Source organism: Rhinolophus sinicus, linkage group LG10 (genome assembly GCF_036562045.2).
Source record: "Rhinolophus sinicus isolate RSC01 linkage group LG10, ASM3656204v1, whole genome shotgun sequence".
Lineage (NCBI taxonomy): Eukaryota > Metazoa > Chordata > Mammalia > Chiroptera > Rhinolophidae > Rhinolophus > Rhinolophus sinicus.
Window position 1 is genome coordinate 44,213,741 of NC_133759.1, and position 24,391 is coordinate 44,238,131.

At 48.7% G+C, this 24,391-nt stretch overlaps 1 protein-coding gene across 1 annotated transcript; it reads left to right on the forward strand.

The window, feature by feature from the left end:
* Positions 1-934: 934 nt before the first annotated feature.
* Positions 935-22,439, forward strand: OXTR (oxytocin receptor). The gene is made up of 4 exons (XM_019748246.2): positions 935-1,312; positions 1,944-2,014; positions 2,182-3,232; positions 15,930-22,439. Exons 3-4 carry the CDS (start codon positions 2,305-2,307, stop codon positions 16,175-16,177), a joined length of 1,176 nt encoding a protein of 391 aa, XP_019603805.1. The 5' UTR covers positions 935-1,312; positions 1,944-2,014; positions 2,182-2,304; the 3' UTR covers positions 16,178-22,439.
* Positions 22,440-24,391: the final 1,952 nt, after the last annotated feature.

Below are 24,391 nucleotides of genomic sequence, written 5' to 3' on the forward strand. Positions count from 1 at the left end.
CTTGTCTCTGGCCCCTGCACAATGCTGCGGGAATTCCCAGGCCTGTCCTGAAATGCTTACTCAACTAGAACCCTGGGACCAGGACTGCCACAGGGTCTGCCCCCAGGGTGTCTTGGCACAGAACAGGTCCTTGGCTAATTCAATGGTACACAATTAAAAGAGGGAGAAGTGAAATGTCAGGAAGAAATATGCATTTAATGAATTTCGAAGAACTGTTCATTTTTGAATCCTCACTTTTTTTCTTCTGCCTTAATTCTTGGCCACTGTAAATTACTCAAAAACAACAACAATAACAACAACAATTTTTAGAATAGAAAAGAAGCTAGGAGTCAGAGAAGCGGTCTTTAACATTTAATCTTCCTTTGGCACCATGTGGAATTTTAATTTTGAAGCATGGTAAGGAGGAAGAAGTGGCTTTGGGCCTCAGATGATCAGAATCGCCTTAAAATGAAGACAGAATTTTTTTCCCTTGAGATCTTCTAAAGCTACCTAGACTGAAGACCTCTCTCCGTGCTGATTAGAACAGAATGCATTTCTAATTCCTCATGAATGGGAATATGAACAAAAGCATTCCAAAGCAAGCACTTACTTGAATTCACTGATAAATCCACCACATAAACTCCTGGGATTACAAAAACAAAACAAAACAAAAAAACACCCCAAAAACAAACAAACGAAAAAAAACACACACAAAAAAACCCCGCTGAAATTAACCTGGTATTTGGGAAATATCAGTTAAATGCTTTTATAACTTCATCACCAACTACGCAGGGGAAAACACTGCTGTTCAAGCCTCCCATTGCCTGAGAGTCTGGAGTTTCTAAACCAAGAAAGGAAGAAACCACGCGGGTTATTTACGAGCTCCTTCCCTCCTGCAGTTTTAAGCCTCTGTGAAATAAGCCTGTGTGTTACCGCTCAGAGGCCAATGCTGGGCGAGTTAACCTGGCTCTGCGGGGGTCGGCGCTGCAGACCTCCTGCGCCCCCCAGAGGATTCCTGTGGTGGTGCAGCCCACCACCCGCGGCAGAAAAGCGGGCCACTGGCAGACAGCGCCGCAGGCTGACGCTGTCGGCGCGCACAGCCTCGGCGGCGCCCCTCGCTCGCCTTCTGTCACTATCCAGCCACCAGCCAGGTTGCGGACCAGGGGAATCCAGCCGAAGCTCGAGTTCGAGACTTCAGCATAGTATCAGATTGGGTTCCAACAGCAGCCATCCCAACCTGGGACGGGAGCGCAGGCATCTTTGAAGGAGCCTTCCGCCACGGTGCAACTTCCCCGCGGAGCCAACTTTAGTCCAGTCTGTGGACTCGGTGCAGGTAGCTGGGTCCTGCCCACCGGTGGATGGGATGGCAGGGACTGATGGGGTTATGGGGACCCAAGTGGAAATGGTGGAGTGCCTCGAGCCTCTGGTTCCTGGAGGCGCCCCGGGTGCTCCGGCTCGCGATGACTGTCGGGGGGAAAAAGACGCCTGTGGGATTTCTAAACCTTCGAGGCTGCTGGGCTGGGGAGGATCCCCGCAGGAAGTGTCTAGGCCTTGGAGGATCCCGGCGGGAGAGGGCTTGGGAACAGCGCCTGGGTATCCTGGGGTTAGGTATTGAGGCAGGAATTCCTTGGAGGGACCGCTGGACTGGGGTTATGGGGGGAGAAGCTGCTGTGGAAATTCGGGATGGGGGGATAGCCGAGTGTCTTAGAAACAGGAGGTTGGTTGGAGGATGGTCCTGAGCTGGGGTTTCCCAGGTAAGGGCCGTTGGGGAACTCCGGAGGAAGTAACTGGAGTAAGACTAGCCAGGAAAGGTGGCTGGTTTGGGGGTCTCGCGGGAGGTGGCTATGCCGAGCGTTCTGGGGGTGGGGTGGGTAGCTAGTTTGCAGGTCCCCGGGGAAGGCGGCTGGTTTGGGGTCCCAGTCCCGGAGGAAAGTGGCTGATTGTGGCTCTCCCCTCTCCTTCAGTGGAAGTGACTGAATATCCCAGGGAACTGGCCGTCCGGTTGATTCGCGCACATTTCCGTGGCTCAGAGGAGGTACCTCAAACGGGGATTCCTAGGGTGGCGGCTGAGCAACCCCGGGGCCAGCAGTTGTGGCGCGAGTCCCAGATTATTTGGGGTTCCTGGGAAGGGGACAGCTGTGCTGCACTTGCGTAGGGAGGGAAACGCGGCGGTCTTTTCAAGACCCTGGGGGTTTGTTTCAGGGCCCCACCCAGCAGACAGGTCCGCGGAGTCTCCAGGAGTGGAACCTCTCCGTCCGGCCCAGCCCCGTCGCACCCCGTCTTAAGGGGCTTCCAGGCCAGGGGAGCACCACGGTGGCCACGGTCATGGAGGGCGCACTTGCGGCCAACTGGAGCGCGGAGGCGCTCAATGGGAGCGCGGCACCGCCAGGGGCCGAGGGCAACCGCACCGCCGGGCCGCCGCAGCGCAATGAGGCCCTGGCGCGCGTGGAGGTGGCGGTGCTGTGCCTCATCCTGTTCCTGGCGCTGAGCGGCAACGCGTGCGTGCTGCTGGCCCTGCGCACCACGCGCCACAAGTACTCGCGCCTCTTCTTCTTCATGAAGCACCTGAGCATCGCCGACCTGGTGGTGGCCGTGTTCCAGGTGTTGCCACAGCTGCTGTGGGACATCACTTTCCGCTTCTACGGACCAGACCTGCTGTGCCGCCTGGTCAAGTATCTGCAGGTGGTGGGGATGTTCGCCTCCACCTACTTGCTGCTGCTCATGTCGCTGGACCGCTGCCTGGCCATCTGCCAGCCGCTGCGCGCCCTGCGCCGCCGCGCGGATCGCCTGGCTGTACTTGCCACGTGGCTGGGCTGCCTGGTGGCGAGCGCACCGCAGGTGCACATCTTCTCGCTGCGCGAGGTGGCTGACGGCGTCTTCGATTGCTGGGCCGTCTTCATCCAGCCCTGGGGACCGAAGGCCTACATCACGTGGATCACGCTCGCCGTCTACATCGTGCCGGTCATCGTGCTTGCCGCCTGCTACGGCCTCATCAGCTTCAAGATCTGGCAGAACTTTCGGCTCAAGACGGCGGCGGCGGCGGCGGCGGCGGCCGAGGGGCCCCAGAGCGCGGCGGCGAGCAGCGGGGAACGCGCGGCCCTGGCGCGCGTTAGCAGCGTCAAGCTCATCTCCAAGGCCAAGATCCGCACGGTCAAGATGACCTTCATCATCGTGCTGGCCTTCATCGTATGCTGGACGCCATTCTTCTTCGTGCAGATGTGGAGCGTCTGGGACGCCAATGCGCCGAAGGAAGGTAGCGCGGGCCAGAGACGGGGAGGAGCGCGGCGGGGCGGGCCTGGGCCTGCTGCCTCCGCACGGCCGGGTCCGGGGCCTCTGGCCGGGAGAAGCGGGTTTGGGAATCCTGCAGAGCACAGAGCACATGCGGTGCATGGTTGGTTCCTTACTACAAACGAGGAAACTGAGGTTCACGTGACTTAACTGCCGCATGATTAGCGAGTGTCCAAGGTAACTTTCCAACCCTCGCCCAGGCTCTAGCTCCTTTCCACTTTAAGTTCACTTTACGTTGAATTTCCTCTTGAAGTTCAGCTTAGCCTGAACCCACCTGTCTGGTTTGGCTAAGGGCAGCAGGAGGCGGGCGATTCGGTTCGTCCACCCAAGCGCTGAGAAGGTGCTGGCGGGGGATGAAGATGAGTTCCTGGACCCTGGTCTGGAGGAGGTGGTAGCAAGGTATCTCAGGGGACAGCAGGCAGTCGTGGGGGCTGTGGCTTCCGCTGGGGGTGTGGGAGAAGGGGAAGGAGCCAGGAAGTAAACAGGTTTGGGTGATTGGCAAAGGGCGGGGAACTCTCCATCCAGGTTGGAGGATGGCGGAGGCGGGTTGTGGGTGACTGGGGCCATTATCCAAGCTGGGCTGGTGTCGGGGAGAGTAGTAGGAGAGGACAGGAGAGGATGGAGTGGTCTGTGGAGAGACGCTTGGGGAAGCAGAGAGTGCGGTCGCTTTGAGGTTTGGGGCTTGTAGCTGGCACTGGCCTCTGAGAGCTCCAGGCAGTTCCGACTTCATTGGCCACAGTTTGCAGAGAGCAGGAGGGGTAATCAGTGGTGGTGAATGACTTACACCTTTTTGTAAGCAGGTAACACTGCACTGGGATGCCAGGGACTCAAATGCTTGTAAGGAGAGACCAAGGGGTTTGCTTTCACCCTATCTGCCTTTGAGACGGCATACATGTCCTGTTTCCGGATAGAATCATAATTTCTCCCACGGTTGCAAACACAGCCATCCTCCAACATTCAGCGGGTCACTTTGCTTTGCTCTCCTCCTGAAACCACAGACTCCTGGCTTGCCCACCCCTGCCAGTTAGCCTAGAGTTAGTGGCTAGGGCAATTGTCATGAAGGAGTTATTGAGCACCTGCCTATGGCAGTCCAGCTGTGCGGGGTGGAGATTGCTGTGAGGACTCAGCAAAGCCAGCCTGGCTTCATCCTGCAGCCCTGTCACACCTGACAGAGGGCATTCAGGGATCTCTTCAGAGAAGCAGGTACTTGCTCCAGGTCACACAGCAGATGGGAGGCAAAGCAGGACCTAGAGCTGGGGGTTCCTGTCCCCCCATTTCTTTCTGCACCAGGTTTCTTATGAGGGGCGCACAGTTATGGAGTTGGGCTGGGCAAAAGCCAGCAGTGGGGGATTGTCAGTAAGGCATCAGCCTTCTGTTGTTTCCTGGGCAGGCTCTGAAGAGGCCAGACCAGGTCTTGAGGAGCTCAAACTTCAGCACTTGAGGAAACGAGACTGACATTCCCTCAGAGCAGGTACTGGGGAGACCTGGGATCTAGTCCTCCCTCCAGCCCTTACTAGCTGTGGGACTTTGGTGAGGAATCCCCTCTTCTCTTTGACCCTTAGTGTCTTACTGTGAGGACACCCAGCATTCAGTGCATGCATTCCGCAGATATTCGGACTCCTGTCTCTTTACGGCTCCCTGACCACTCCCCTTCATTTTTCTTCCTCTTTCTTTCCCACAGCCCCCTCCTCATAGGACTTCCCCCTGGCCATCCCCTCACCTGCTCTCCTCTTTCTCACTTTCCTCCTTCAAGATTGAGACCGTGGGGGCAACACACGTCATCATCACTCAGTGAAGTGGAGATCTTTTCTACACTTTAAAAGTGCATCAAACAATTCATTTTTCTGTCTTAAAAACAAGACACAGGAAAAGAGAGAAAGAAGAGAGTGCCGCCACATAAAGTGGGGGCCAGAGGCCTTTGGGGTGCATACCGTCCCATGAGGATTTCCTGGAGCGAGGCCTTCAGTGGAGATGAGCCCCTGCTCCGGCTCCAGGAGCAGGGAAAGAAATGGACTGTAGGAACATCAGGTCCTACTTCCATTTGCTCCTTTTTCCTAGTTCAGAGGAAAGGGTGGGCATCACGTGAGAAACCCAGGTCCTCCTGGGCCTCCTGAGCCTTCTGTCCTGCGTGCTCCGAGGAGAGTACAAATGCAGACCATGGCATTCATGGCTGTGATGCTGCCAGCACCCCCTTGCCACTCCCAGGGTGTTGCCAGGAGCAGGTGCCCAGTCCACGTGTGAGAGGCCCAAGAGCACAGGGGACTTGGGCTCTGGCCACCAGCCTGGCCCAGACGCACAGGGTTCCGAGTGGACGTGGGCTCAGCCAGAACATGCCCTGTGCCCACGTGGCATTAATCTGGACAATTGCAAGTAGCAGGCTGGGCTGTCGGAAATGATGGTGTTTATAATCACCTTGGAGACATGACTCATTGGAGAGGCTATCAACAAATGTTAAGGAAAGGATAAAAGAGAGACACGTTTGAGCTATTCAGGAGATGTTGATCAGCAAAGTGGAATTAATGCACAGCCCCCACTTTCCTCTCCAAGAGGGAGGGACTTTACAAGAGACGCAAAATATCCAGATCAGGGCCCCTGGCTCTGCTCATCTCCTGGGGAATGGAGCCTGGAAGGTCAGGGAGCCCTTGGAAACAGCGTGACATTAGCATTCTTCAGGGGAGCCCCAGGGCAGATGGGCTCAGAATGAGGCAGGAGAAGGGCAGACGTGGGATCTCTTCCTGCCAGTAGCTTCATCATGAAAACCTGTGGAAGAACAAAAGGAGAGCTTCCTTCACCACTGGCTACAGATCGGGGGTTAACGGTGGATGCAGAAATTAAGCTAGCCTTGGCAGCTGGCCTTGTAGCCCCTCACGGAACACCAAGTCCCTGCCTCCATCACGGTTCGCTCTCTGATGTTCTCTTGAAACCCAGTTCCCCCTTTTGCATCTCTCCCTTGACCTACTTTCTCCCCTCGCACCTACGTCTTCATTCACACCAAGAGCTGCCTTCATGGCTTTAGAGCTCACCTTGTTCCAAAGAGTAATTTGAGGGGGATACTTACGATTCACGTACTGCAGTGAGATGAAGCAGATATAAGGAAACTTAGATGTAGGAGCAGAAAAAGAATAAGAAAAATTATAATACTATAATGACAGTAAAAATAAAAAAGGCACTCTGTGTGGAGGTGAGCTGTACAGGGAGCTCCCTTTTCGGAAGAGCCAAAGCAAAGAGGAAAACTTGCAGCTTCAGTATTTCCATTGTTCAGAAGAAAAAAGGAAGAGGGGCTGAGCGTCGTGGTAATTGAATGAACCCCCCCCCCACACACACACTTCACAGCAGCCACATGCTGCTGGAGCTCTGATTTGGGGAGACTGGGAAGACTGTAGAAGGAGGCCTGAGACCAGACACCCATGCAGGTTTTGAGAAGCCCCACATGTAGCCTTCAGAATCACATTCCACAGCCAAAGATTTGGCACCTACCTCTTTCCTTGGACTCAGTGAAATGTGCTTTGCTGCTGGTCCCAAGAACTCCAGCCCTGGGCTAGTTCTGTGGGAGGGGGCGGACAGGGACGTGTTTGTGTTTCCAGGGTTCAGTGGGTGCTGGATGTGTGTGGTGGAGCTGATTTTGAGTCTCTGTCCTCAGTTTTCCCCTTCCAATGTGTCCCTTGTGAAATGCCCTGCCCAGTGGGCAGAGAGGAGAGAGGAGGTGACTGGTTGGCAGATGGGGTGGGTGTGCTGCCTGTACCCACCAAGCAGTAAGTGTGGCTCTTGTCGAATCGCCATTCTCAGGTTCCCAGAAGCTAGAGAAGCTTTTGAATTTTAAAAAAATCTCATTCTTCGTAGATGAGCCCTATTCGTCTTTCAGATTGTCTCCTCCAAGTTAATTGTTGATTTCCATGGGAGCAAGAAAACGCTCAGAGAACGGGGCTGGGCCCTCCACTGCAGGAGCCCAGACAGAGGGTGGCACTGCAGACCCTAGCACATGCGTGCGAGGAGAGAGCCACACCATTGGCCAGTGCTGAGAGCCTGCTCTGTCATTCATTCCTGTGTGTCCTCGAGCAGGTTGTTTTACCTCTCTGAGGCTCAGCTTCCTCCTGCGTATAATGAAGACAGCAAAGCCTACTCATGGAGGTGTTAAGAGGAGGCCATGGTATGACCTGTGGCAGTGGGGGCCACCTCATCAGTATCACTGTTCTCCTCCCTTCCCCCTATTCTGACTGTTACAAGTCTGGTTTGCATTTGTAGGATTGCAGCCCTCCAACAGTAGAACTGCCTACCTGGTGAATAAGTGAGGGCCCCATTCACTGGGGGCAACCAACCATCTGTCAAGAGGAAGGTTTGAAATGTACAGGAGGCCTGGTTTTAAGTGTTCCCCCATGTGAAAATGAGCTTCCCAGTCCTTCCGGAGGGACACCCCCAGTTTCTGTCAGGCTGGTGAGTGGGGGAGTCTGATGTCCCAAGGTATAGCCAGATGGAGTAGCAGCCGTGACCCTGGGCAGTTGACTAAACCTGCTCAGAGCTCAGTTTCCTGGGGTTAAAAATAGGGCTTAGGTTGCAGGGAGGGTGGAATGTGCCAGTGGTGCAGTGCCTGGCATATATTATAGTGAGTGCTCGATAAATGTTTGCTTTAAGAAAACAGAGTGAAATTTCAAGATGGGTCAGCGTCCTGGGGTAAGTCAGTGCCGTGGAGGGGGTGGGAATCGTTTTGAGCTGAGGAGCAGGGTTTTAGCAGAGGGGCTGCAGTTTCAGTGGAGGAGTGGTGGCAAGCCCAGTGACGCTGAGAACAAGATTGTGGAGAGGTAGAGAAACTTAGGCCACGCCTGGAGGAGCCAGCAGGAGGTGAGGTGGGGGAGGTCCTAGCTCTGGGTTTCGGAAACCCAAGGGACCCCTTGCATGAGGGGTGGGCAGGAGTGGGGTGTAACCAGCTGGTCTTCACCATCCCAGCCCCTGATTCTTGTGATCCTGATTTGGCCACTGAGGCGCAGGCTCTACCGGAGCCTGCCTGTGTGCTCTGCCACAAGCTGGCACTTCCTACCTGTGTTTTAGAGGCTCCAGTACCACAGGCCTCTGCCCTCCCGGGCCCAGGCCTCACATTGTAATGGTCACTCTTGCTCATTCTGTTTCTTTCTCTCTCTCTGGCTCACCTTGATATCTGACTTTGAACTTAATTTTCCTAGAGGGAATTGCATCTTGTTAGGAGGCTGTCTCCTGTTGTTAAGCAGGGAAATTGTCTTTTTGCCTTTCCAAGGTGCTAGTGGAGGTGGCAGATTTATCAGGATTTCTGTCTGCTGATTTCATGCTTCAGTTCGATTCAGTCCCTTTTCCTACTTTCCAGTTTCTGCTAGTTAGGGACAGAGCCACAAAGTAGATACAGTCCCAGCCACAGGTTGTAAATATAAATAATGACAATATGAAGTGATGATTCTATAAGAGTAATAGTTATTTATCAAGTACTGTGTGTGCCCCAAGAGGGAATCATTGATTATGTCTCTCTGGGGAAAAATAAAATTGGGGGTTTCAGAGAGGAAGCAACATTTAAAAAGGGTTTTGAAGGATGAGTAGGAGCTGGCTATGCAAAGAAGCTGTTGTATATTTCATGTTGAGATCACTGGACAGTTACTTTAGTATCTTCCCCTCTATTGGAAAGCTACTTCTCAAACTTCAGTGTGCACAAAAGTCATGTGGGAAATCTTGTTAAAATGCAGATTCTGATTCAGGACAGCTGGGTGGCATCCCAACAGTTTGCATTTTTAGCAGGCATCCGGGTACCACCTCTGCAATGCCCAGGCAGCTGGCCCATTGACTACACATTGAGTAGTAAGTCTTTAATATCCTTTTTACCAAAATCCCTGCAAGGTAGAAAAGGCCTGGTCATTCACAAAAAGACCCCGGCTCTTCTGCTTCCAGAATGTAGTTATTCCTTAGGTCCAGCCCAGTGAGCCCAACACGTCCCCAACATAATAGGAGCCCACTTAACTCCCTGTAGCACACTCTGTGGCTCTTAACCCTTACCTTATGATACCTGGAGTGATCACACACTTGTGATTTTTAGAACGATTCCAATGTTGTAAAATTGTAGTCTTTTCAAAGAAGGCACTTTGTAATACACATGAGTATTCAATCTTGTACGTGTACATTTAAAAAGAAAAGGCCTTCTTTAGATCTGACCCCCAAATTCCTACACAGGAATAAGGGACTTAGACCTGAGTTCCTGATCCCCTAGGGCGGGGGGAGGCCTTGAACCAATGATTGGTTTCTGGAGTGAGGGCCACTTATAAAAAAAAAGTTGAGGAGCTTGATTTGCTTCAGATGAGAGACGTCACATGCACCAGGTGCCTCTGAGTTGTACGAGAAATGCCTCAGGAGCAACACAGCCCAGAGGAGGCCTTGGGCAGCTGCACGTCAGCTGTTCTGGGCTAATTTGGGCTTCCACAACAGAAGGAGTGCCGGGAAATTTGGGTGGGTGGAGGGAGTGCGGGAAATCTGAACAGGGGAGTTCTTGGGGCTTAAGTAAAGCCAGCTGGTGGGCGGATGGAAGGCTTGGGCATTCCATCCTGGAGTGGCCCTCCGCCTCCCACCCCTCCATGAATCATGGTGCTGAGTGGAATACAGAGTTATTTCTGTATGCTGGGGGTAAAATTGCCCAGCAGGGGACATCTGCTATTGGTGGGTGGCCATATCTGCCCATGCTTGGCATGGAGGAACCCCTCCCCCCCTTGAAGATCACCTGTGGTCCCCCAGCCTTGGGCCCACCAGCCCGTCCCCAAATGCTGCACCACCCTGTGTAATAGACTGCCTGTCTTGTACGCACTTCTCTCCCCAACCTGTCTGTAAATCCCTGAGGACTGGTGCCCAGGGCCAGCGCAGTGGCTGGCACGGAGGAGAGAAGCATGAAAGGATTCCGTGAACATCTCATTTCCTCCTCTCCCACTTCCTCCTCCTCCTTCTCTTTGCCCTGAGCTGGAAGCCAGGCAGGTGTGAGGGCCAATCCCGGGACCAGTCCCACCCCGTCACCCTCCCTTCTGGGCAGGGACTCCGGGCTTGTCCTGGGGGAAATGCGTTCTTTTTATGGGGGAGCGAGTGGAGGAAACATGATTAGAATGGCTCTGCCCGTGGAGACCCTGAACCCCAGCTCTCCCCAGGGTTGCTGCCACCTTCCCTTTTGGGTTTCTTATGTCACTGGCAGAGTAAGTTTTTCCAGAATGGACTATTTATTGAGTTCCTTTGATGCTACATAACCCAATCCCAGGGCTCTGTGTTTTCTTATTTTATTTATTTATTTTGATTTTTGAAGTCATGGAAAAAAGGGCAAAGAGCAGTTTCTTTAACAGACCTGGGATCAGGAGTCCCCAGAGCTTAAAAAATTATGCAGTTGATCATATCTTGTATCCGTTAATAATAATAATGCTAAGCGTTTGAATAAACACTTTGCCTTTTACGAAGCCCTTTCATATGATTTGCCCCCAGTTTTCTCGAAGTCCTTGTCAGTGTCCCTCCATTTTACAGGTAAGGACGTGATGGCTCAGGCAGTGGGTGTGGCTCAGAGAAGGACAGAGAAGGACGGGGAGGTGGGGGGGAGCGGTGTGGGTCTGAATCCTGTGTTCCTGGCTCCCCCTCCCCCCTACTCTGAGCCAGGGCTCTGCTGGGACCCTCCGTGAATGGCTCCACCGTCCGGGGAGCGGAATGCATTCTGACATCAGATCTTCCTTTTCTCTGCACTGACTTCATCCTTGCTCTGCTTTGTGGAAAGTGTGGCTGGGGACCCGTCTCAGGGAGAGTTTGGGAGCTGGGATGACCCTTCAAAGACGGGTCCAGGATGACCCTGGATTGAGACAAAGAGGCAGCCTGTGTACCTCTGCGTGGGGCTGCCCTGGGACAAAGGCAGTGCCTTGAGAGGAGCTCATCTGTGAGCATTTCCAGCCAGCTCTGGGCAGGCTGGGGGAGCAGCGCCTGCTCCCCAGAAGCCCTGGGCGTGGCCACCCCAGCATCACCGGGGACCTGTGAGGCTACGGTGATTTACCTTTCCAGTCAGTGCTGGACAGCAGCTGCCCTGTGGGCGGGCGTGTGTTGAACAGAGACAGCAGCACGGTGAGGACTTCAGTGTACAAGAATCAGGAAGGTGGCAGGGCCCCAGAACTTCCGGCTGGAATAGAGGTGAGCAGAAAGGAGAGAGGACGGTTTTTGCAGCGTGGAGAGTCAGTAGCTTTTCCCAGCTAGAATATCTAGGCTCCTGTGGGAGCCCAAGTAGCTCTTAGTACTGAAATCTGAATGGTAAGGTCAGATATTCCCAGGACCCCAAGTAAGATGGAATCAGCCAAGAGCGTTCTTAGCTAATGCTGGCTCATTGTTTCACCCCACCTTTGACTTTGTGGAGCGCAGACATCCCCCTTGCCCTTCCCCGAGACGGCCCATTGTTTCAGTCTGTTTAAACCCATCAGGAAATTACAAGCTGGCTGAGAAGGTGCGTCAGCTCTGCAGGCTCCACGGGTGGTGGGGCCTTTGGAGGCAGCACAGGAATCTGTGTATAAGCTGACCGTGGCCACACAGTCTGGCCCAGGAGCCACACTGGACAAACACTGCCATATGGTGGTTCCGCTTCCAGAAGCCCAGCCACTGGGTCCTGGGTCCCACCTTGGGCTGCCTCAGATTCCAAGACACAGCCCGGCCCAGGAAGCAGCCTCTCTCCATTGTTTCACGTGTGTTGGTGCAAACTCTGTTATTAATAAGAAAAGTAACATTTATTGAGCACGTACACATCATTATACTAAGAATGACAGTAGCTAAGCTTTACTAAGTGTTTACTGTTACTGTGCCAGAGTCACGGTGAGCGCTTGGCATCCTGTCCAATTCAACTTGGCAACTCTTCTGTAAAGAAGTTCTTTTCAGTATTCCAGTTTCACAGATGGAGAAACTGAGGTTAAGGGGGTTTAGGCAATTTGTCCAAAAACACACAGGTGCAAAGCGGCAGAGTCAGGATTTGTTCCCAGGCCAGGGTAACTCGAAAGCAAAGTTATGCTCCTGTTAATGTGGGGAGAGGTGGGCTGAGCGTCCCCTTGTGGTCTGCCCCTCCCCTTGCTGAGCCCTTTCCCAGGTTTTTAAATATCTGCCCCTCGTATAGGCATCAAGGATTGGCTAACTTTTTCTGTAGAAAGGCCAAACAGTAAATATTTTAGGCTCACGGGGTCTAAGGTCTCTGTAGCATGTACTCAGCATTGCCCTTGTAATGCGAAAGCTGCCATAGGCAGTATGTGAACAAATGAGTATGACTGTGTTTCAATGAAACTCTATGTACAACAACAAGCTGCAGGCAGGGTTTGGCTGTGGGCTGTAGTTTGCTGGCCCCTAGGCTACACCAGGAGAAACTTCTGCCAGGAAGGATGGTGATCTGATGGGAGGCAATGTGTTTCCCCTTCCAGATACACTTGGATTTTAAAAGACCATCCTTGGGGAGTAGGCAGTGCTTAGCATCCGAGGGGGCCTCCATCTGTGGTGGGAACAGGGAAGTTGCTCTCTGACTCTGTCCTTCAAATCCCACCATGAGGTCAACTGCCTGGACAGCCTGTGTCTTTGTGTTGGGAAGGGGAGGAACCAACTGGCACCCACCTGACGTGTAAATGCAGACCTAGCTTTAAGAGGAATCAGACTTCATTACTTTCAGGTAGGAACATAGGGTGACTTGCTGTGTGTCCTTGAGGTTACTTCCCTTCTCTGAGCTTCACTTTCCTCATCCATTAAATGGGGATAAGGCTGCTTTGAAAACTGTCCTGTGCAAACTTGAGCAGTGGTTCCGATGGGCAACATTGCTGCATTGTCATGTGCTCCCTGAAAACATCGTCGTGAAATGCAAGGACAATGTTTTGCATGCTTTGTTCTATTCCTGCTCGTGTGCCATCCTATGAAGCCTTTCTAGCCACCAGAAAGGGCAGTGTTGTGCCCTAGACAACATATGGTAAGTGCAGAGAACAGGTGCGGTGAAGCTCCTCTCCCGCCGAGAGAGCATCAATGGCTCCCCATTACCTACAGATTAAAGTTCAGACTCAGCCTAGATTCAAGGTCCTCCTCAGCCTGGCTCTTTCCAGTCTCTTCTCTGTGAAACTTCCCTTTGCCAACCCCCAGTCTACCGTTCGTCCTCCAAAGCCCTTGTATTTTTATTCCCAAATAGCTCTCCTTCCTGTTGATGGCTTGAAATTCCACGGCTGGAGAATCATGTCTTGGTTGATTAGGATATGTGCAAAAAAAATAAAAAAGAAGTCCAAATGTCCAAATGTGCCCTTAGCATTGGTAACTTACGTGAGCAGATTCAGCTTAGAGAGGGTCATCCATCCCCCAGGAGCCAGGCTAGGCCGGTCATTCGTGTCTGTGGCCACCAGGTGGGGGCAGAGGTGTCGGCTGTGGCCCCAGCTCCTCCCACGCAGCCGCAGCCGGTGGCCACTCGGGAATTCATTAACTGTTTCCTTTTTGTTGTTGCTATTTCTGAAGGAGATGTATATATTTAAAAAGATCCAAATGTAAAGAGTGAGGCAAGGAGCTTAAATGAACAGCTAAGATTATACCCTATGACTCTGCACAGCTATGTAAAGCAGTGCCTTTCCATCCACGCGTGAACTTCGTTCCTGATATTTCCTTCTATCCCATTTCATAGCCGTACACCCCTCCATTCTTCCCTTTGTGTCTGATGGTTTTCTTTTCGATGCCTTTTAAAATTTTGACTTTCATATGTTGATTTTTGTCTCTTTCATTATATATGTTTAATTATGATGTTGAATACATTCTATTCTTAGTCTTGATGATATTTCACCAGAATTTCTAAACTTAAATTCATCTTCTCACCCATGGAAATCAAAGCAAATATATATTTTTTTCATTCTGTTATATAGAAAGAGGAATTCAATATTATTGGCTTTGTATCTCCCTTCACGCTTCCTCTCTTCTTTTTAAAAATTATTTTAATCTAAGGATTAGATCTCCCTCCTTGGCTTTCTAAGCTTTCTCTTTTGCAAGAGTTTTTTTTTTTTTTTTTTTTTTTTTTTTGTCTGTTGTAGCTTGCTTCAGTTCCAGGTGCACCAAGTAAATAGACCAGTGGTTCTTAAACTTGCCTGTGCAGCAGAAGCCGGTGGAGGGATGTTGGTAACAAATCGCTGACTCTTGCCCCCAGGAGTCCGATTCAGTAGTTCTCAGGTGGGGCCTGAGAACCTGCATTCCCAACAGGTTCCTAGATGATCTGGGGACCCCACTTTGGGAACCACTGAATTCATCTCACAAACAAGCGCCCTTCCCCCTTGGGCGCTTGGAGACTTTGTACTCTGTATCTCTGCATTGACCATGGCGTCTAGCTCTTGCAACTCCAACATCCCCACGAGAAATCCTTTCCTGGATTTCGCTTTTGAATTCTGGAGTTATTTTTTGATAACTTGGTGCAGAAAAGATGGGAGACTAGCGGATTTGTCGAGCCTTCTTGCAGTTGCCTTCGCTCATGAGAATGTGGTTGTGAACAGAACGCTCAGGTCTGTTGTTTTCCTCAGGTTTCTGGAGGCCTGTCCTGTCCTCTGTTGGTGGGAGATGGCTGCGGTTTGCCAATTTAAGTCCATTGAAAGAAACCCAGATATTTTCCTCTTCTACTTAAAAGTATTTGGGGTTAGGAATTTTCTTCCTCCTTGAGGTGTAAGTTTATGACGAGCAATGTCTTGAAGTTGATTTCTGATCATCATTTCTGCCTGAAACTCAATAAATTCTCAGCATAATGGCTCTACACAGTGCTTCATATAATTTTAGTGTCACCTTTTGTTTTTCTGTATAAGTCTGTTATCGTGCTGAAGCTCTTGGGGTGTCTTCATAGAAACGCTTTCTGTGTTCTCAGCTGTGAAGATAGCATCCGCTTTCTCGCCACCATGCCTCTGCCTGTGCCTTTCCTTCTGCCTGGGGGACCCTTCCTCCCGTCCATCCCTGGAAAAGTCATGAGCATCCTACAGGTGTCAGCTCAAATGCTGGTTTCTGTGGGGCCAGCCGTGATTCACTCTCAAGAGTTGCACCCCTCCTTGGTGTGGCCACCTGAACCATGTCATGGCCACCTCATGGTGCCACTCATCTTATTTTGGTGTCCCTGATGCCTAACCTGGTACCTGGCACATGGTTATGATGGCAGCCACCATGAACTGGGCACTCACTGAGTACCAGACACTCTTTAATCCTTGCAGCATTCCCATGAGGTTTGCGTTGTCCTGTTATCCCCATGTAGAGATTAGGAAACAGCACTTTTGGGGGAGTTAAAGTTATCTGCTCCTGGTGAGGCTAGAATACGAGTGAGGTCTGGCAGTTTCTGGACTCTGCACCCTTCGACTCTGAGCAGTAGGTACTTGGCACTTGCTGGGTGAGTGAGGCAGACAGCTCCTGCTGCTGATGGAAGCACACAGTGGGGACCTGTTTGATGTGAGAAAGGATAGGAGCATTCCAGGGCTGGCTGAGCCTGGGAGGGCTTGGCAGGGGGAGGGCTGAGGAGGGGCAGGCTGAGTGCACAACCTTCCACAGCAAGGATATGGAAGGGAGGCAGACTTTGTCTCTTTAGTACTCCATTCCGTGGCCCAGCCCTGATACCTGGAAAAGGCAGCTCTCAGCTAATGATGGCTAACGCTCCGGTTGTGATGCCCTGTTCTCCTTTCTCCCTTCAGCCTCGGCTTTTATCATCGCCATGCTCCTGGCCAGCCTCAACAGCTGCTGCAATCCCTGGATCTACATGCTCTTCACGGGCCACCTCTTCCACGAGCTCGTGCAGCGCCTCCTCTGCTGCTCCTCCAGCTACCTGAAGGGCCCCCGGCCGGGAGAGACAAGTGTCAGCAAAAAGAGTAACTCGTCCACCTTTGTTCTGAGCCAGCACAGCTCCAGCCAGAGGAGCTGCACACAGCCATCCTCTGTGTGACCGGCCTGGGGCTGGACTGCCTCCCTCCGCTTGGGTCACGTGACGTGGACAGTCCGCCCCTTGTGGCCATGTACATATGTATATAAGGTACCTTTCAGTTTGTACCCTTCCACGCCTTGGGGCAGCTTGAGTGGGGTGGGGAATTCTGACACAGGGTGCAGAAGTGGTCTCCATGGGGGAAGATGATAGGGTAACAGCCATCAGACAGTCCCTGGATCTCCCCTGGGCCCCCACAGGTACATCTGCTACCCTGACACTGCTGCCCCTGGCTGCTGGATGGGGTTGTTCCTGTTTCCTGAACCTGTAATTTCACTCCAGCATCTTTTTTTCTCTTTTATTCTGGGACCTTGTGAAAAGCAGTTAAGTGTAGGATTGGTGAGCAACTGAGTGTGGAAGCCTAGTGTCCTGACCTCGGAGTAAGGAGTGGGAGTGGGACCACAGATGGGAGGTGGTGCTCACATCCTTCTGACTGCAGAGTGTATTTGCCTCTGAGTGGACTGTCCCTGGGTACCAGCTTGTCAGAGCGTGGCCCTAGGAGCATGGATTCCTTTACGAGACCATTTGGCACAGGCAGCGATTCAAACTTAAAAATGGGATGAAAATGTTTAAGAAGCAAATATTTAAGAAGTAATTAGGAAATAAAAAGAATAAAAGGCTTCTAAATTGGGAAGAAAGAAGTAAAACTCTGCAGATGACATGAGTTTGTATATAGAAAATTGTAAGGAGTTCGTGTATACACACATGCACATGTAAACCCCTTAGCACTAATAAATGAGTTCAGCAAAGTTACAGAGTTCAAAATCAGTGTACAAAACTCAATTGTATTCCTTTATACTAGCAAAGAACAACAGGAAAGTGAAATTAAATAATTTCATTTATAATAGTATCAGAAAGAAAAAATAGGAATAAATTTAACAAAAGAAGCGCAAAACTTATAACCCTGAAAACTACAAAATATCCTTGAAGAAACTGAAGAAGACTTAAATAAATGGAGAGACATCCTGTGTTCTTGGGTCAGAAACTTAAATATTGTTAAGATGATAATACTATCTAAACTGATCTACAGATTCAATGCAATCCTATGAAAATCCTTGATGGCTTCTTTGCACAAATCAATAAGCTTATTCTAAAATTCATATGGAAATGCAAAGGACCCAGAATAGCCAAATAAGCCTTGAAAAACAAAGTTGATGGATTCAGACTTCCTGCTTTCAAAATTTACTACAAAGCTACAGTAGTCAGAAGGGTGTGGTATTGCTATAAGGGTAGACATATAGACCAATGGCATAGAATAGAGTACAGATATAAACACTTACATTTATGGCCAGTTGGTTTTTGACAAGTGTGACGAGACTTCAATAGGAAAGATAGTCTTTTCAACAAATGGTGCTGGGACCACTGGCTATCCACATGCAAAAGAATGAAGTTGGACCCCTACCTCACACTCTATACAAAAATTAACTAAAAATGCACCAAAGACCTAAATTTAAGAGCTAAAACTATAAAACTCTTAGAAGAAAACATAGGCATAAATCTTTGTGATCTTGGATTAGGCACTTGTTTCTTAGATATGACACTCAAAAGCACCAGCAAAGGAAAAATAGATAAGCTGAATCTCATAAAAATGGGAAACAAAACTTTTGGGTTTCAAAGGGCACTATCAGGAAAGTGAAAAGACTAAATTCATTTATCAGTTTTAATAGTTTTTTGGTGGAGTCTTCAGGGTTCTCTCTCTATAGTATCATGTCATCTGCAAATAATGAGAATTTTACTTCTTCCTTACCAATTTGGATGCCTTTTATTTCTTTTTCTTGTCTGATTGCTGTGGCTAGAACTTCCAGAAGTATGTTGAATAGAAGTGGAGAAAGTGGGCAACCTTGCCTTGTTCCTGATCTTAAGGGGAATGGTTTTAGCTTTTCCCCATTGAGTATGATGTTAGCTGTGGGTTTATCATATGTGACCTTTATTATGTTGAGATATGGTCCCTCTATTCCCACTTTCTTAAGAGTTTTTATCATAAATGGCTTCTGGATTTTGTGAAATGCTTTTTCTGCATCTATTGATATGATCATATGATTTTTATTTTTCATTTTGTTAATGTGGTATATCACATTAATTGATTTGCGGATGTTGAACCACCCTTGCATACCAGGGATAAATCCCACTGGATCATGGCGTATGATCTTTTTAATGTATTGCTGAATTCTGTTTGCTAATATTTTGTTGAGGATTTTTGCATCTATGTTCATTAAGGATATCGGCCTGTAGTTTTCTTTTTTTGTAATGTTTTTGGCTGATTTTGGGATCAGGGTGATAATGGCCTCATAAAAAGTGTTTGGGAGCCTTTCTTCCTTCTGGATGGGAGAAGATATTTGTCAATGATATATCTGATAAGGAATTAATATCCAAAATTTATAAAAGACTCATTCAATTCAACTCCAAAAAAAAACACAACCCAATTAAAAAATGGGCAGAGGACATGAAGAGACATTTTTCTAAAGAGGACGTACAGATGGCAAACAGACATGAAAAAATGCTCAACCTCACTAATCATTAGAGAAATGCAAATAAAAACCACAATGAGATACCACCTTACCCCAGTCAAAATGACTATCATCAATAAATCAACAAACTACAAGTGCTGGCGTGGATGTGGAGAAAAGGGAAACCCCGTGCACTGTTGGTGGGATTGCAGATTGGTGCAGCCACTATGGAAATCAGTATGGAGGTATCTCAAAAAACTGGAAATGAAAGTACCTTATGAACGAGCAGTTCCACTCCTAGGTATCTATCCAGAGAAATCCAAAACACTAATTCTGAAAAATGTATGCACCCCTGTGTTTATTGCAGCACTATACACAATAGCCAAGACATGGAAACAACCAAAATGCCCATCGGTAGATGACTGGATTAAGAAACTGTGGTACATTTATACAAGAGAGTATTACGCAGCCATAAAGAAGAATGAAATCTTGCCATTTGCAACGATATGGATGGACCTAGAGAACATTATGCTAAGCAAAATAAGTGAGAAAGAGAAAGACAAATACCATATGATCTCACTTATATGTGGAATCTAAAGAAAAGAATAAATGAACTAACTAATCAGAAACAGTCTCAGAGATATAGAGGAAAAACTGAGGGTTGCTAGATGGGAGGGGCTGGGGATGAGGAAGAAGGTGAGGGGATTAGAAAGCACAATTGGTAACCACATGGGGATACGAAAGTCAGTTGGGGAAATATAATCAATAATGTAAAGATGTTGTAGGGTATCTGATGGGCACTTGTCTCGTTAGGGAGACCACCTCAGGGATGATGTAGATGCCTGATCACTGCACTGTACACCTGCCGCTGAAGCTGAGCAGTGAATGTCAACTACAATTTTATGTATATAAATATATATGGTTACAAGAAGCGGAATACAGCATTAGGAATAGAGACAGTGGGAATGTAACGGCTGTATGCGATGTCAGAGGAGTAGTAGATGGGGGGAGAGGGGTTATCACTTAGTGAGGGGTATAAATGATAAATGTCTATTACGTTGTTTTGTACATCTGAAACTAATAAAGAAAGAAAGTGAAACGACAACTCACAGAATGAAAAAAAGTATTTTTAAATCATATACGTGTATCCAGAATATATAAAGAACTCTTACAACTTAACAATGAGAAGGAAAATCAGGAAATTTTGAAAATGGGCAAAATATTTGAATAAGCAAATGAATAGACATATTTTCTTACCTTCCCCAAAGAAGATATACAAATGGCCAATAAGCACAAGCACATGAAAAGACGCTCAATATTACTATTCACTAGGGAAATGTGAATCAAAACCTCAGTGAGATACCACTTCACACCCACTAACATGGCTATAATAACAAGATGGGCAATAACAGGTCTTGGCAAGGATATAGAGAAATTGGAATGCTCATACATTGCTTGTGGGCATGTAAAATGGTGCAGCCACTTTGGAAAAGAGCATGGTAGTTCCTCAAAAAGTTAAAACACTAGCAATGCCATTGCCAGGTATTTACTCAAGAGAAATAAAAGCATACATATGCACAAAAACTTGTACCTATATGTTCATCGTATAAAAAATGGAAATAACCTAAATGTCTATCAACTGATTAATGGATAGATAAAATGTGGTCTATATCTATACAATGGCAAGTTATCCAGTATGAGAAGAAATGAAGTACTAATTCATGCTACAACATGGATGAACCTTGAAAATACCATGCTAAGTGAAAGAAGCCATTGCAAAAAGCCGCATACTACACAATTCCATTTATATGAAATGTCCAGAATCGGCAACTCTATAGAGATAGATTTTGGAATGGTGGTGGCCAGGGGCTGGAGGCTGGGGTGAATGCGGAGTGACTGCTAATAGGTACGAGGCTTCTTTTTTGGGTGATGAAAATTTTCTGGACTTAGTGATGATGGTGCATGGTTTTGAGAATATGCTATAAAAGCCACTTAATTGAATACTTAAAATTTTTTTTAAAAAAAAGTTTACCAGCTGAATTCAGGGGCGGCCAGCTTGAAGGATGAATTCCTTGGAGAATCTCTTACCACTCAGTGCTTGCATTTCTCTGTGTGACTCACCATTTCGGAGGAAACCCATGGTGTTTTTACTCAGTCTGTCTACAAGATATGATGTTTCCACTTTGGCCCAAAAGTCCAGCAGTGACAGTATGCCCACCCTGCTCTGGTAGAGGCACAAGTGATGCCTTGTGGCTGTAGATTGTGTTTTATTTAGAAGAGCAATTCACTAAGGTAAACTTGTTCTCACATGTCCTCTCAGCCTTGAGGTAGGAAGTGACTGTGTCCAGGAAATACCTTTAAGGTGTTAAATACAGGACGTTATAGATCAGAGGTTTCCCGACTGAGACTGGGCAGGCAGCTCAACAGCATTCTGGGGCACATTTATATTTTTTTGTTTGTTTGTTTCCACACATACTTTTGGACTCACCATGATAGAGCAAGAGCACTTCTCAAAAGCCACAGAGCCACTCTGTCCCTATCCACTTTCATCTTCTCCCTCCACACTGCAATCTACACCCATGGGCACACGCACGCACACATGTGCACATACACACATGCACACAGTAGAATGAGCTAGCAGGGTCTAGATGTTCAGGGAGAAGAGAGGCATACACTACGTTTCAATGTTCAAAGTCTCAGCATTTAGTTCAAGATCTGCAGGATTAACTGGAGACTGAGAACAGTATCATCTGTAGACCAGATGCGTTGCACAGTGTTTCTATGACATGCACGTAGAGTGTCAACACCAGCCAGGGCTGGCTCTTTGGGAAGCTAACAGGATATTGGTTTGAGGTCTCAGTGCCCATGTACAACTGGGGCTCTCTGGGTACAGAGGCAGCGATGGTGGGGTCTGCTCACTGGCTAGAGGTGCTCCGGTCTCTGCTGTTCCCAGGGAAGTTGCCTTCCTAACCACCAGCAGAAGCCACTGGGGATGAAGTTGATAGAAAAATCTACTGTAAGTTGCTGACCAGGGGCACAGCCTTCCTGAGAACCCTGGAGCTGCAAAGCTCTTGGGCTCCAGAAGCAACTGAGACACTTTTCCTCATTTTCCTCCTGTGAAAGCTTTGGATGGTACCTTGGGTCTCATTATAGCGCAGGAGTCTGCGTTTTATAGCAAATCAGTGACATTTGATTTCAGCAGCACCCCTGGCTATGCACCCCCCCCCCCCCCCGCAGGTCATCCTAAAGAATATTTCCACTGTCTTCCCCCACAAAAGCCTGAAGAAATGAGTGCAGACTCCAGAATGCTACGTTGAGCTCAGTCTTTTCCTTCCTTCAGTTTACAAACCTAACACGTGGCTGGAGGTGCCAATAAATTGGAGCACACAGATTTTCTTTGGGAATGTTTTATTGTTCTGATGGTCAAAAGTGAAACATGAATACTTGAAGACAGCCTTGTTTCTTTAGGCCCTGAAAAAATAATCTGTCACACAATTTGGTCTCCTTTTGGGATGGGTCTATGGATTGATACTGTACAAGGCGGTTGCCTTTTATGAAGATCCTGTTTTCAAATTGCTTAATATTTTTGTATTTAATTGCAGTGAAACACTACTGAATGCAAAATGTTAATTTCCTCGATTTTGTTCTACCATGGTGACTTTTCAGGGTACCCTCGCGTACTGTGCCAGCTGGTGAATGGTGTGGCTAATAATGAGATGTCTGCTTCATTACCTGCTTTATAAATGGTGCACTTAATAAACATTTTTTTTCATACATCACTTTGCCCTCTTTCTCCCTCCCAAGAACAGGGACCATATCTGGTGCTTGCAGACTTGAATTCCTTTGCGGGGCTGCAGACTTACCTGCCTGACTGTGACAGAGGGGTATCTGGGCTGTTGCAGGGGGTGGGGTGGGGTAGGTTGGGGTGGTCCTATTGTCCTCAGTCGTGGGTACTCTCATTTGTCAGAATTCTGTCAGAAGATGCTCTAAGTCCCAGGAATAAACCTCTGTTGTGAAGTGGCCACACCCACTGTGCGCCACAGTCTAATTCTGGAGATAATAGGATTTTTAGATTGTCCTCTTCAGGGGACCCTAACACGTGTTTCCTCAAGTGGGATATAGGGGCCGCCTGTGAAATCAAATGGGTTTGTGTTTATTCCTGGGTGCCACTACTGAATTGCTGGGGCCCCAAACCTGCATTTTAAGCGAGAGTCCCTGATGACCCGGACGCAGCTTACAAGAGGGAGCGGAACTCCACCTCTCTCCTGTGGCCCATTGGCATCACACCCCCAGGGTGCCATTCTGTGTCCTACCTCCGACGGGCGTTCCTGGGAGGAACAGATCTCCTCAGATATACATGCGTCAGAAAGTGTGTCTTTTCTCCACTTCTGTGAACTGCACAGGTAATTGAGCACCTGCCATACTCTGCGCCCAGTGAGCTTGAAGAATTGGAGTTTTGATCAAATCAGGTTTTAGCAAATGCCAAGCTGGTGAAAAATCTGTGCATAACCCAAGATTCCAAGTCTGAAACTCATGGCCTAATGGTTTCAAGAGGTGTTTGGAAGGGTAGGCCCTTGGAGGAGGATGTCAGTAATACTGGCTATAGTCCCTTTCATCAGGAGGAGCCTGGGCTCCTGAATCCACTGGAGAATGTGACGAGCCCCAGGCTGGAGAAGACAATGTGGGCTGGAAGCAAAGCGGATGCTGGCTCGCTGTGCGCCTTTGAGCAAGCTTGCTGACCTCTCTGGGCTGTAACTGTCTCATCTCGAGAACACTAAGGGATGAATGATGACGTGTTGAGCCAAATATACTGATACCGGCAGGTTCTTTAAAAATGCATAAAGATAAGCTTGGTATATAAAGATGAGGCAAAGCTGGAACAATAAAATATTCATTGTGGAGCCTAGATCGTGGCGATATAGGTGTTCACAGCAAACCCTTGCAACTTTCCTCTGTGTTTGAAAATTTCACAAGATACTTTAAAAAAAAAGTTTTAGAGCTGAAATGGACGGTAGAGATCATTTTGTGGCTGATAAAATTGAGGCCCAAGACGGCAACTAGGAGGAGAAGCAGGAGAACTAGGAGAACGAGGCTGGTGTGCGTCTCCCAGTCCACGTGTGGCCCGTTCACCACACCCCCCTTGAGCCCTTGAGGGGCTCACAGGCACCGATGAGGTGATGGCTCTGAAAACCTGAAAAGCACCGTGGCACCTTCATTTTATGATACTTAAATGGGTGTTGCATGAAAGGAAAGGTGAATAAAATTGTGGGATATTGGGACACTGACCTAAACAAGATACTTTTTTTTTTAACTGTAGGACTTCTCAAAGTATAATGTCTATTGAAAATAGACATTGAAGAGACTATATAGCACTTCCCAAACAAATTTAACCACAAAAGCCACCCCCTCCTGTGTTTGAGGACTGAGTTCTGATAACACAGTTACCCCCAAAGAACTAAGATTGCTGTGTGTTTTTCTCCCCCAGGGGTGGGGAGGAGGGGGGACATGCCCTTTCTGTTGCCTCTTACTTTCAACGTGAATACACACACACACACACACACACACACACACACACATGCTGGACCTTATGCCCTCATCACCTCTCTCAGGGCTGATGGTGTCCATATGCTGAGTGGCAATGCAGACGCCTTGGGGTTGGGGTGCCCTGGGGAAGGTTCCGAGATGTTGTAACCCAGGCCCTTTCCTCAGCGGTACCAGGGGGAGTCCCCCT

Bases quoted from the DNA above. Each gene is read 5' to 3' on its own strand.
- OXTR (XM_019748246.2), top strand. From the start codon at position 2,305: ATGGAGGGCGCACTTGCGGCCAACTGGAGCGCGGAGGCGCTCAATGGG. The intron at 3,233-15,929 runs GTAGCGCGGGCC...TTCTCCCTTCAG, and splicing joins CGCCAATGCGCCGAAGGAAG to CCTCGGCTTTTATCATCGCC.